Consider the following 12,435-nt stretch of genomic DNA (forward strand, 5'->3'; position numbering starts at 1 on the left):
GCCATATCTGGTGTAAATAAATGATGTTTTAGAAATGAAGGGGCTCTGCTAATTGACAAGAAGCAGGGAAATAGCAAAAATCTGATGTAAGAGTCTGTTCTCACACATTTATAGGCTGACTGCTGGAAATGTAATCAGAGGTTTGGGTTAAGCGTTTTAACTTTTCAGAACAAGTGAATGAATTTGGAAATGAATATAGAACCGGGGGGACCAAACCCTGGGGAATGTGCTGTAGGGAGCAGTCCTGGGCTGGCGGGGGCTGTGCATGTGGAGTGGGGGTGGAATGGATTGCCAGGAGGTCTCTTAATACTTTGGGGTCTGAGCCAAAGCTACTGAAGTATATGGAAAGTCTTGCACAGACTTAATGGGTTGTTTGCTCAGGCCCTTAGTTCTCAACTTCAGAAAAGGACTAGAAGTCCACCCTTTGCAAGTCTTACCTATACCCATTTAGACTGAGGAGTCAGTAACCCAGCGCCTATTGATTTTCAATGGGATTTGGGTTCTTAAACACCCCTAGTGTCCTTTGAAAATCCCAGTATCAGAGCTGGTCAGAAAACAGGATTTCTGTTCCATGGGATATACTGCTATATCAAAATTTTTGTTCCAATTCAAGACATAATGGTGAAATGTCCCATATAACGGAAATTCCAAAAGTTTTTCTTTGAGATGAGGTTGAAAGGGTACAATATAAAATATTAAAATGTTCTATTATACAAGTCAAAATGAAATCAAACGAAACAAAGTTAAAATGAAACATTTTAACATTATCGACAGAAAATATTTTAACTTCCTTCCATCAGAAACTTAGATGAAATCAATATTAATCTTCAAAGGCTACAACTGAGAACTGTGCAAATGAGATGATCTGAATTTAAACCTCTCCAGGACTCAAGGATCTTGGTTTAGTCTGGCCCATTAGAGAGAGAGCGAGTGGTGAAATTTATATTTTAACACCAAATCTCCGGTGTATTTGGATTCAATGGCTGAGGCCGTCTCTGAATTCAATCTTTTTAGTGTTCCTGTACCTGCAGGGGTCAGTTTTTTTGACGGAGGGGAAATACAGCTTTAATGAGAGCTGGCTAATCCCCAGGGCATCAGACTTTCTGGAGTAACTGATGATGCAGATCCAGGAGATATATAGCCTGTGAGTACGTGCCTCAGATTTGACTGCCCTTGCTACGAAAAAGTGTGAAAAACAGCAGCGAGCTGGAGGTGCTAGATAGGGCTGAACACAACGCCAAACAGGTTAAAGTGAGATGAGACCTACACAGAAAACAGCTTCGGAGGAGGAATGTTTCAAGACTAAAGCCCTAGAAAGGGAGGTAATTCTAACGGATGCTTTGCTATAAGACCACGTCTTACTATGTGTTTGTACAGCATCCAGCACAATGGGACCCTGAACCCCATTGGAGTCTCTGGGCATTACAGCAATATAGATCTTAAATAATAATACACGGTAAAGTGATCCTGAATGGTCTGTTCTTTAGGGGCCTCCTGGAAAGCAGCTCACATTCCCTATTCACCTCCTTGGCTGCAAATCATTTCAGTGCAGCGCTCAAGGAATGCCATAGCTCTCAGATTACAGCAAAAGCCCATGATATCACCCATCAGCCTAGCTGGTGTGTCTGAGCTTGGAGGGGGTGGACCCTGGGAGGGGTTTGCTTGGATAACTCCAGTGAAATTTGCCAGGAAGAAGCAGCACCAGGATTTCTGCAGCACATTTCCCTGGCTGCAGAGTATTTTCTAAAGCAAAGGGGACCCCTCAAACTGCACTCTTGCCTCAGAAGAGGCACTTTAGTGCAAAGAGAGCAGCAGGAACTGAGGTCACCCCCCACCAAACCATCTCCAGGTAAGTGCTGTCCTGCTGCATTGCAATCCAAAGAGTGGCATTATTATTACAGAAGTAATGCCAGATTGATTTGTGTGGGTGACTCTTTTTGTTGTTGTTTGACAGCCAGTTTAAACCAACCATCTAGCCTGTGTTGGGGCTGAAAGTCAACCTCGTTTCTCTCTACTCTTTGAACATCTTTTATTTCTCTAACTTCAGTTGGTTATTTAGCATCTGCATCTCAAAAGGAGGGCGAGGGGGTGGGAGAGAACCAGTAAAACAGATCATCTTGTATTCCTCTGGAAACTTGTTCTTTTAAAAAAAAAAAAAAAAATGCTGCAGATTTTTTCTGTCACTTGGCAAAGATGTTTGTGGCCAGGTAAAACTTTCTCCCCTGTTCACTTACAGGAATGAGTTGGGACTGAACTAATGAAGTGGAAAAGCCGTGTTGCTAAATGCCTACAAGTTGAGACAGCATAGATTCTGTAACACTGGTAGCCTGTGCCTGATTGAGTCTAGGAAGCTACTGCCCATGCAATAAACTCTGTGTAAATGTCACCAATTTAAGACTTCAGAAGCAGTTTAAATTCTCTTGCCTGAATAAATGATTCTCAAAAGGAAACATTTAAAAGCAAACGTTCCCCTTCCAGGGATGGCGTGGAACATACAGAGATCTATTTCCATAAGAGGAAATTTCTTTCTGTTGTTGTGCTAAGATTCAGTTGAATCTGAGCCGACTCTCTGTTCCTTGAAGTGTGGTCCTTGCACCGAACAATTCGTTCTTTAGAGGGACCATTTTATCCCGAGCTCACACAGCAGTCCCAGTAGGATTCAGGATGACTTTCCACTTGTGAGTATCGTGAGAGAGAATTGTGGAGTGTTACCTAGAGGGGACACCAGATGTGCGGATCAATAGAAGCTAACAAAGTTTCAGCATTGAAACTTGTGACAACCTCTTTCTGGAATGCATGCTGCTCTTATATGGCCCCTGTGCTGAGGGTGTTAAAGATGCAAACTACTCTTCTCTTTTCAGACTAGCGGCTACTACTTAGCAGAAAACAACAGGTGTCACTGTCTGCAGCGCCAGAGGAGAACCTGAGATCAAATAGTTTAGAGGTGAGCTTAAAGCAAGACTTGCCTCAGTTATCTGGGAGTATAGGGAGAAAACCCATTAGCATCCCAGGTAGGAATCGGTTCATAAAGACAACATTGCGCTGTTTTCAAACAGCTGCTTGATAGAGACTGAAAATAATTTGCTTTAGGTTTCCGCTCATTGGTTTTATTGCACCCACATTATACCACCCACATAGTGTCTCTTAGGTGGAGGTTAAGGTGCTGTTACAAATCAGACAATGCAAATATTGGCATGAGCTATTGTAACAGTAGAAAATCTAAGCGGAAATCACATCTTTCTGGATAGTATGCTTGCTGGTTGTTGCTGCATAATAACAAATCTCATCTGGGCTTGCTTAGTGTTACATGAACTTAGAAAACACACGAGAAAAGGGCTTTCTTTTTTAACATTAGCTGTAATGTTTGGGACAGTCAGGTGGAGATAAATGAGTAACAGGATGACTCTTCAAGATCACATACGATACAGAGAGATCTAACATAGAGCCTTTCCATCACTGGCACTTCTTGACTACCAGCAAATAAGAGTACATCTGAATGAGGTCTGTAGCCCTGTGCTGTGGTCTTGGTCAAATCTGACAAGCTAAGCAAAGGCTGCTCCATGTTAGTACTACCAAGGAAATCCAACTGCTTCAGAAAGTTGTCTTAATGATTAGTACATGGCATTCCATTTCTGAGACAATCATGCCCCCCTCCCCCGCCCATGTTGTTAAATGATCAGTGCTAGGTGCTGTCTTTTGCATGATGAAATAAAACTGATCTCTAGGGCACATGTGGTCATCAGAGTTTCCTGGAAACTATTTGCATGTTGTTAACCTCCAGGTTTCCTGTCTGAATTTCATTCCATCCCTAAATTCTCCTTCCAGCTTTGTGTTTAATCCATTATTAATTCTTATCCTAAACTTTTTTTTTTGCATGGTGTCGCTGTACATTGTTAAACAACTGCCACGTTCCACCCTAGAAATGGCTACTCTTCAGTAGTAGGTGGCATGATTGCATAGTTCATCACTCAGTTTGTTTGTAAAGCACTTTATAGAAGTGTGAAATGCTCTAGGAATGGGGTGTGTGCCTAGATACGGTGTATACTGTGAATGTGTGTAAATATACATTGTGGGTGAAATTGATGCCCGGTCTAAGCCTCTTGAAGTCAAGAGTTCCACCAAGGATTCATTTAATCCGGTTTTTGAGGATGTAGATAGACATCTATAAATATACAGTCTTCAAATAGTCAATGGCAAAATAAATATGGAAAGTAGATATATAAAAAAACTAAAAATAAGACCATGTCCCAGACAGAAAATTGTAGTGCATTTTGGAGTGACCGTATACATCATCCCTGTGCATGTGATACCCAGAATACATGATCTCTTTATTCAGTGGTATAAGGTATTAGTTGGCTGTTTCGTTTCTTCCCTGTGGTTCTGCTTATTAAGTGGTGAAACCTCCAGACTAGGATCTTCAAAAGAGAGTTCAATCCAACTCCCATTGACTTTCAGTGGGTCTTAGGCTCCCAATTCCCTTGGGCTTCATGGAAACCCCCAGCTCTCATGCCCATTAATATTAAGGGATGTTCCATCAAGGGGTGAACAGAGTCCAAAAGTGACACAGGCTAGATATCCGCATAATTGAAAACCAGAAAGATGTATGCATCTCTTAATACCAGGGTCACCATTCCAGTTCTGCGACTGCATTTGTTATTGATGGTTCAGGTACTTTAACCGAATCAGCATTATGCAGGGATTTTCCTATTTTTTTTTTTTTTTTTAATGGCATTTCATATTTCCTAGCATTCCACAAAATCATTCTGTATCCATAGTGTGTGTGCACATGCACGCACATGTTCTATTGCGATGAATCCAAGCATGTCAGCTATGGATTTCATTGTGTTACCCTATTGTAGCCTCTTACTCATATTGAGCAAATCACATGCCATTAAAGAATGGAGTGCTGGACTGGGACTCAAGAGACCTGGGCTCTATTTCCAACTGGACTTCTGGGTGACTACGGGCAAGTCTCTTTCCCATGTTGCGCCTTGGTTTTCCTATCTGTAAAATGGGGATAACGATACTGAACTCTTTTATAACGCACTTTGAGATCTACTGATAAAAACTATGCTAGGCAGTATTATTAATAAACTAAAAACATAAGTTTCATGGTTCAAGTTGCTGTTGCGTCTGTTAAAATGAATAAGGGGTCTGAGCAGATTAATTGTCCTAAAGTTTAAGAAACCATAAGATATTTCTGGAACTTACAATAAATAACTAGAATAACATTAACAACAAGGAGTCCAGTGGCACCTTAAAGACTAACAGATTTATTTGGGCATAAGCTTTCGTGGGTAAAAAACCACTTCTTCAGATACAATTTACCCACGAAAGCTTATGCCCAAATAAATCTGTTAGTCTTTAAGGTGCCACTGGACTCCTTGTTGTTTTTATGGATACAGACTAGCATGGCTATCCCCTGATACTAGAATAACGTTGGGTTCAAAAGTTTCGTTCTGCTTAATCATTTCCAATGCGAATTAGAAGTGTAGTGTATAAGTGTCATATCTGTTGCTGAATTTTTTTTTCATACTGAGACAGTACTGTCCATTTAGTCACCAAGACCTGTAGGATCGCCAAGAACCAGAATTGGCCAGGAGTCTGAGAGTGTCAGTCATGCTGTAACACGGAGGCGGTCGCTCTCCATTTGGCTTCGTCCTTCATTGCTAAACAAATTGGAGATGTGAGAAAAATGAAGATCTGTTGTCAAAATAAAACACACATTAGAAAGTGCAGCCACTGGGGAGCTTAATATGTGTCCCTCTGTCCTCAGAACAAAAATTCTTTCTACTTAGCTGTAAAGGAGACTTTTTTTTTTTTTTTTTTAATTAAGGGCTAAAACTGAGAGTGAACGTAAGTGACTTTAGTGCAATGAGAGAGAGAGAAAGGAGAGAGCTTTAATGCTAACTGATGCCATGGTGCTAAGACTCACATTCTTGTTATCTTTCCACACTTCGATCCCACCCTTCAGGCCAGGTACATTACAGGAAACAGAAAACCTTCAGGGATGATTAGGGAATTCAAAATTAATTAGTGAAGCTAATAGCCACGATGGTACTGTCAAAACCAGCCTGAGCAACTACAGTTCCCAGCAATGCTTCTGTTCCCATACAATTTCTGAGTGAGTTTGAGATCCTGTGCTTCTCACCCCTCCTAGCCCCTTCTTTGGGCTCTTCAGCTATGTGAGATTGGTAACACACACACATACACACACGCTCTGAGAGCCATGGCTATTTGAAGGGCATGCTAGAACAGTGTGAATTCATGGACCTGTAGAATTTCCCTGGGTGGTACAAAGGGGTTCAGTCACTTGACTTCCTTCAATGCTGAGTTGTGTGGCTGGACCTATGGCTCGTGAAAAATATAATCTGCATTCTTAGTCACCAGAGCTGCTCTTTGCAGATCTCGAGTCTAAAGCGAGTGAGGGGAAATCCCAGGCTTCTTTCTTCTTTGTTGTGAAAAGCTGTGTGTGTTGTAAATACATTTATTCCTCCAGCTTCTCTCTTCTGGCAGAGTACTGTGCTGTCTTGTTTCTGTGGGTGTTCCCTCCTCCCCCCCGCCATTCCCCCGTTGTACATATTTCATTAAGTCAGTGGCTTTTTTTTACTGTTACCTAACATATGAATGTGCAGCTGAGGCCAGAAAGCTTTTTGTAATTATTTGCCGATCCTATGTTCTTTGCCAAGCTAGATCCTGAGACAAGTCAGATGGTGCTTGTGCTGTAGAACAGCATGATGTCTGTTTGTTACCTCATCCCTGCAAAACCCTGATGAAGTACAAGAGTCTCTAAGTGCCCAAGACTCATCTGTTCTTCACAGTGGATGGGTGGTGTTAGAATTAAATCCTCTTTGCTTTTGAAGATGTTACCAGTTGGGCCTATTCAGTTTGCAGCAGTCTGATGAGATCCTGGGTTTGCTAAAGCAAGTCTGCTTGCTACTGCCAGTCAAATGTGTTCTGTTTTTAATGATAGTTCAGGCAGAACTGAAGCAAATGGAAAACCCCCGATGCTACTTGCTAACATCTGTTGGCTTTTTTTCATATGAACAGTTGCATTCATTTTAGGTGATGACTAGCTGAATATATTATAATACTATTGACTGAAAGGTTTGCAGACTAGACTGGGCTTGCGGCATCCAACAAACGAGGGCCCAATTCTATAATGAGTACTACACTTTTATTGTCATAGGCCCAGTCTTGCAGCTTTTGAAGCTTGTGGGAGCTTTTACATTGATTTCAGTGGGACCCGGATTGGACGCCATATGAGAGCACGCCTGAGGAGATGTTGCTTGAGGTGCCCCCAGCCATAGTGGTGTGAACTTGATGGGAATACATAACTTGGATCTCAACCATTATCTTTTTTTTAAACCAAGCTATAACTATCGATCAAAACTGAATCCAATCCAAGAGGATCCAGTTACAGGTAAATTGCAGGCATGTGGCAGTGAGAGTCTGCATGTGGAATAGCTGCATGCTTCAAGCAGGAGTTGCCTATGGAAAAATTCCAGACTACAGCACTTCGCTCTTCACCTGCGGTATGTGAAGAGCTACGAAACGCTCTCCCCTTTAAAGAGTTTGCTTTATCTGAAGTTACATTTACAGCCTATCAGGATGGCATGTAATCTCTTTGGAAATGCTGCATTTGTAAGCCCTATACATTGTTCACTCCATATCGTATCACGGATTAGCATTGCTATAAGGGTGATCTCTGCCAGAGTACTCGCTCCTGCATTACTTGCAAGTATCTATCTCTCTCATCAGCAAGCTATACCTCTAAGCAATTGATTCTTCTTGAAAAGCTGGTGATGAACCATGGTATGTGCCCTGTGTTGCCTCAGGTAGGGCAAGGATTGTGGGTCATTAAACTTCCATCGACACTACACATTTTCACTTGCCCGTTGCATAGTGGTTTTTATAAGGCAGGAGATGGGGTAGGGATACTGAGATCTCAGAAGGGAGAACTAGAGTTCTGTTGAAGTCACCAATCTTTTTATCAGGGCCTCACTACTTCTGTGGGGAAGCTGCTTGAAGGTACAATTCACAATGTTGCACATTCTAAAATCCTTGGGCCAGGGGTCAGCAACGTTCGGCTCGCCAGGGTAAGCACCCTAGCGGGCCGGGCCAGTTTATTTACCTGCTGACACGGCAGGTTCGGCCAATCGTGGCCCCCACTGGTCACGGTTTGCCATCCCGGACCAATGGGGGTGGCGGGAAGTGGCACGAGCCAAGGAATGTGCTGGCCGCGGCTTCCCACCACCCCCATTGGCCCGGGACGGCGAACCGCGGCCAGTGGGGGCCGCGATCGGCTGAACCTGCCGTGTCAGCAGGTAAATAAACTGGCCCGGCCCGCTAGGGTGCTTACCCTGGCAAGCTGCGTGCCAAACGTTGCCGACCCCTGCCTTGGGCTGTAGTATTTTTGTTCTCCTTTTAGCACACTGAATTGGAAAATCAGGTTCTCCTGACCAGCAAGATACTGCTTTTCTACTTGTGGCTTTCCCATAGTTGCACCAACACCTATGAAATTGTTTAAATGGGTCTAAATCCAGGCCTTTAAGTAATCATACAGGTCTCTGACCTGTAATGGACTTAAATCATGTTTTCTCAACAGATCATTATTTCAGGTCACATTAATAACTGTCATGAGCATTGAGCTCAGCTAAGTTACTCTTCTAGCTGAAGTGGCAGAGGCCTGTGCTGAGGGTCTCTGGTTCAATCCCTGCTAGTGACCTTGATGGCTGGTTGTGTCTGTGTATGTTGTGGCACCTTAAAAGCGTTCTTGGGGCCTGATCTTGAAAGCCAAGGAGTAGTGTTTCCTCTCATGAGTTGTCCCATTGACTTCAATGGGATTTCTCAAGTGCATAATAGTTTCAATGAGTGGTCCCTTAGTCCCAGTGCAGGCTGGGAATGATTTAAAGCACAGAACAGGAAGTCCAGAGATCTGGATTCTTTTCCAGGCTCTTCCACTGACTTGGGCAAATTAATGTTCTGTGCTTCAGCTTTCCCTGAATGGGGAGACCTACCTACCCCATATGGGGGTGAGGCTTAAATTATGAATGTGTTTTGAGATCTTTAGAGGGAGATCAGAGTGCTTAAGAGAGAGTGGTATTAAACAGCGCTGGCACGAATGGAGCATCTTATGAACATGGAGTGAGATTTTCAGTTGCCTGGGGAATTTAAAATGATCCGTTCCACTGAGATTCAAGGGAGTCCCAATCCCTGTGATGGCTTTGCAAATCTCAGCCATAGCATTGGATGAGCCTTTTGCTGTAAATATTTTCCTCACTAGGGTGTTTTGGGTGGCTTTGGAAGATGCAGCCATAAGTCTGTGCACTGTGCTTTTAACCTACCTAATTCAGAGAGTTGCCATTTGTTCCTTTAAATGTTCTTGTCCTGGACCCATCACTGAGCTAACCGACTGCCTGTGTGAACTTTAGGCATTAAGATTTGCCTTATTGGATCACATCAGCATGTGTTTATACCAGATGTTTTGGCAGGAGCCAAGAACAAAAACCAAACTCATAATTCACCTGGCCATCCAGTGCTGTCCCAGCATAACTCTGCTGAAAGCAGTGGATATGTGTTGGGAATGATTTATGCAGCATCTGGTCCCCATGAGCCTTTCGTATATGCAAAAAAGGCACATTAAGTTCAGTCATAATGCATATTTCACTCTACTTTCATTGGCAAATCCCCTTAATGAATTATCAGAAGAAAAGAAAAGTCATGTGCTTGAGGTGTTGTCCTGGGACTCTGGAATCTTGGTTCTACTCCCAGCTCTGCCACAGACACCATGTGTGACTGTGGGCAAGTTGCTTTTCTGTCTGTTCCTGATCAGAATCTGAAATGGGGATAATGCTTCCTGGGCTCATGGGGTGTTGAGGTGTATAGTTACCGCAGTGATGAATCCTGTACAACAGCCTAGAAATCAATCTTAGTCCAGTGAAGTTCATGGGAATCCATGATGTTAACAAGATCAAGGTTTGGCCCAAACCCAGCACTTTGTAGCGCTTTATTCCCCCTAGTTTCCCCGAACCAGTTTTGTTTGAACCATAGTTAACGACCCCACTGTGCCATTCACGAATAGGGATGTTTCAAATGCACCCACCTTTGTTACTTGCACTTGGTTCAGAGAGAGAGACTTTGCATCCAGAGTCTCAAAGCACTTTACAAAAGGAGAGTCAGTATCATCATCCCTGTTTACTTAAGGGGAAACTGAGGTGGAAGTGACTTGGCTCAGATCTACTTGGCAGTGTGGTGGCAGAACTGGGAATAGGACCCAAGTTTTCTGGCTTCTGGTCCAGTAGATCACACAGCCTCCTTCAGCCGCTTGGAAGGCTACTTTATCCAGGTTTCCCTGTGCCCGTGTCTCTTTGTCACCTTTTGGGGTAGTGCAGACCTAGCACATACTGACTGATCTTCCATTCTAGACATCTGTATTGGTGACTCTCCTTCCCTGTGTTTTGGCTGCTGCCAGGGAACGATACTGCTTTGGGGAGTTGGGGAGCTTTTTCCTACTGCTCTCTGGCATTGCTTCATTTGGAAACTATTCAGCCGCTAACCTCCACGTGTACTCCCTGACTGCTCCATGTGCTGGTTGCATGAATGACAATGTGGAATATCTGAGGGCTGGGGCAGGAAATGAACTGACATTCAGTTCAGCACCACGTCTGGCTCAAGTTTCTTAACCAGAAAATAACTCCTCCTACCTTAAGTGAACAGTTTCTGAAACTTCACTCACTGCATGCGTGTAGAAGTAGTTTAACCACTGGACTTCTATCTAGTTGACTTACGGCTGGAGTTCAGCTGTAACATTACCAAGAGGCCAGAGAATGTCAGATAAATCTACATTAAAAATGATTCCTGTGCATGGCTGCATACAATAATGCTGTGTAGATGAAGCCAGATGTGCAGTAATGGAAATACGCCGTATGTCATAATATTGGGAATCAGGAAAATTCAAGCTGCAATGTAAATCTTTCCATTCTTGACCACATTATTTTATTTTGTTTCCTCTCTATTTTCCCACCATTTAAAGGATGAATTTGGCTTTTTTTTTTTTTTTAATTGTACATTTGCTCAGATGGCCACAGAATTAAAATGGTGAAACTCTTGTTCAATCAGACTGTTGCATAGGTTAGTCTGCTTTAGTCATTATAAATGCAGTTCCATAAAGAATTGTTTTCAGGTTAGAGCTGGCTGGAGAATAGGAATTCTTTGTTACACACCCTGTTGAGGTTTTGACATTTGTCTCCGCTGCCCTGTGGAACAAAACCCAAGACCTCTGATTTCAGAAATGTTTCGCTAAAACACCAGGAGGGGGCAACTTGGACACATCCTTCCATTGGTCAGGTCACTTGGTTAGAGAGGAAAAATAAGTCCCCATGTTATCATGTTTTACCTCTCACACAGATTTTTCTTTCATTTCAGCCAACCCACGCAGCATCCTACCTGCACTGGACAGCACCTGCTAAAGAGAGGAGCTGGCTCTGAGAACTGTGGGGGCTGAAAATGGGAAGATGCCTGAGTTTCAACTGTAACCACTTTTACATCGGGCTGTTCTTCTTCAGCTGTCTGAGCCATTTGGGCCTTGCCCAGTATGAGCACTGGCCCTACTATTCTGGCCACCCTGAGCAACCCCCTTCAGAATACCACGCCCCCCAGCAGCCGGCCAACATCCCCAAGATTCAGCTGCGGCTGGCCGGGCAGAAGCGGAAGCACAACGAGGGGCGGGTGGAAGTGTTCTACAACGGGGAGTGGGGCACAGTGTGTGACGACGACTTCTCCATCCACGCCGCTAACGTGGTGTGCAGAGAGCTGGGCTATGTGGAGGCTGTGTCCTGGGTGTCAAGCTCCAAGTATGGAAAGGGAGAAGGTAAAGTTGCCCAGTTTCTGCGGCCCACCTTGTGTTTACGTTCACTCTGCTTTCCTTGGCCTCCTGTGCGTGCCCACGCCGTGGTGGGGTTTCCAGTGGCAAATGATTGAAACAAAATGAATGTAAGGGCTTGTCTACATGAACGCTTCATTCATGGCAAGCTGGGGTGTACATCTGTTCCTCGCTAGCCTGTTGTGCACTTCAGTATCCGGGTGGACCCTGCTGCTGTGACCTGACAGTTCTTTAGTGTGCTTTAATCCTGTTTCAAAGCGGAGTAGATCGAAGCACACTACAGAGCTTTTAGTGCGTGGTAGCAGGGTCTGCAAGGACACTTGGCGCATGGCAGGATACCGTGGGGTTGATTTACGTCCCAGCTAGCCAAGAATTAAGTGTCAGTGTAGACAGGCCTGAGTTGAGTTTAGTGCTATTGAGAGGGGTCAGATTGAGCAAACTGGAGATTAAAGCCCTTGATGTGTCAACACAACAGACTGAGGATGTGGCTCAGCCCTGGCCTAGAGGGGGCCACCTCTAGGAGAAGAGGAAGTGACTCAGACCCCATTCCC

General features: G+C 43.8%; 1 protein-coding gene across 2 annotated transcripts in view; it reads left to right on the plus strand.

The window, feature by feature from the left end:
- The first annotated feature begins 1,653 nt into the window (after positions 1-1,653).
- The window catches only part of LOXL2 (lysyl oxidase like 2), a 102,086-nt gene continuing 91,304 nt past the window's right edge, over positions 1,654-12,435 (plus strand). The window contains exons 1-3 of one of the 2 annotated variants that reach the window (XM_034761842.1): positions 1,654-1,849; positions 2,862-2,944; positions 11,428-11,872. In XM_034761842.1, coding sequence (XP_034617733.1) covers positions 11,509-11,872 — 364 coding nt within the window. In that variant the 5' untranslated portion in view covers positions 1,654-1,849; positions 2,862-2,944; positions 11,428-11,508. The remainder of the gene's footprint in view (positions 1,850-2,861; positions 2,945-11,427; positions 11,873-12,435) is intronic. The other variant, XM_034761843.1, reaches the window with a different exon arrangement.

Source organism: Trachemys scripta, chromosome 2 (assembly GCF_013100865.1).
Source record: "Trachemys scripta elegans isolate TJP31775 chromosome 2, CAS_Tse_1.0, whole genome shotgun sequence".
Lineage (NCBI taxonomy): Eukaryota > Metazoa > Chordata > Testudines > Emydidae > Trachemys > Trachemys scripta.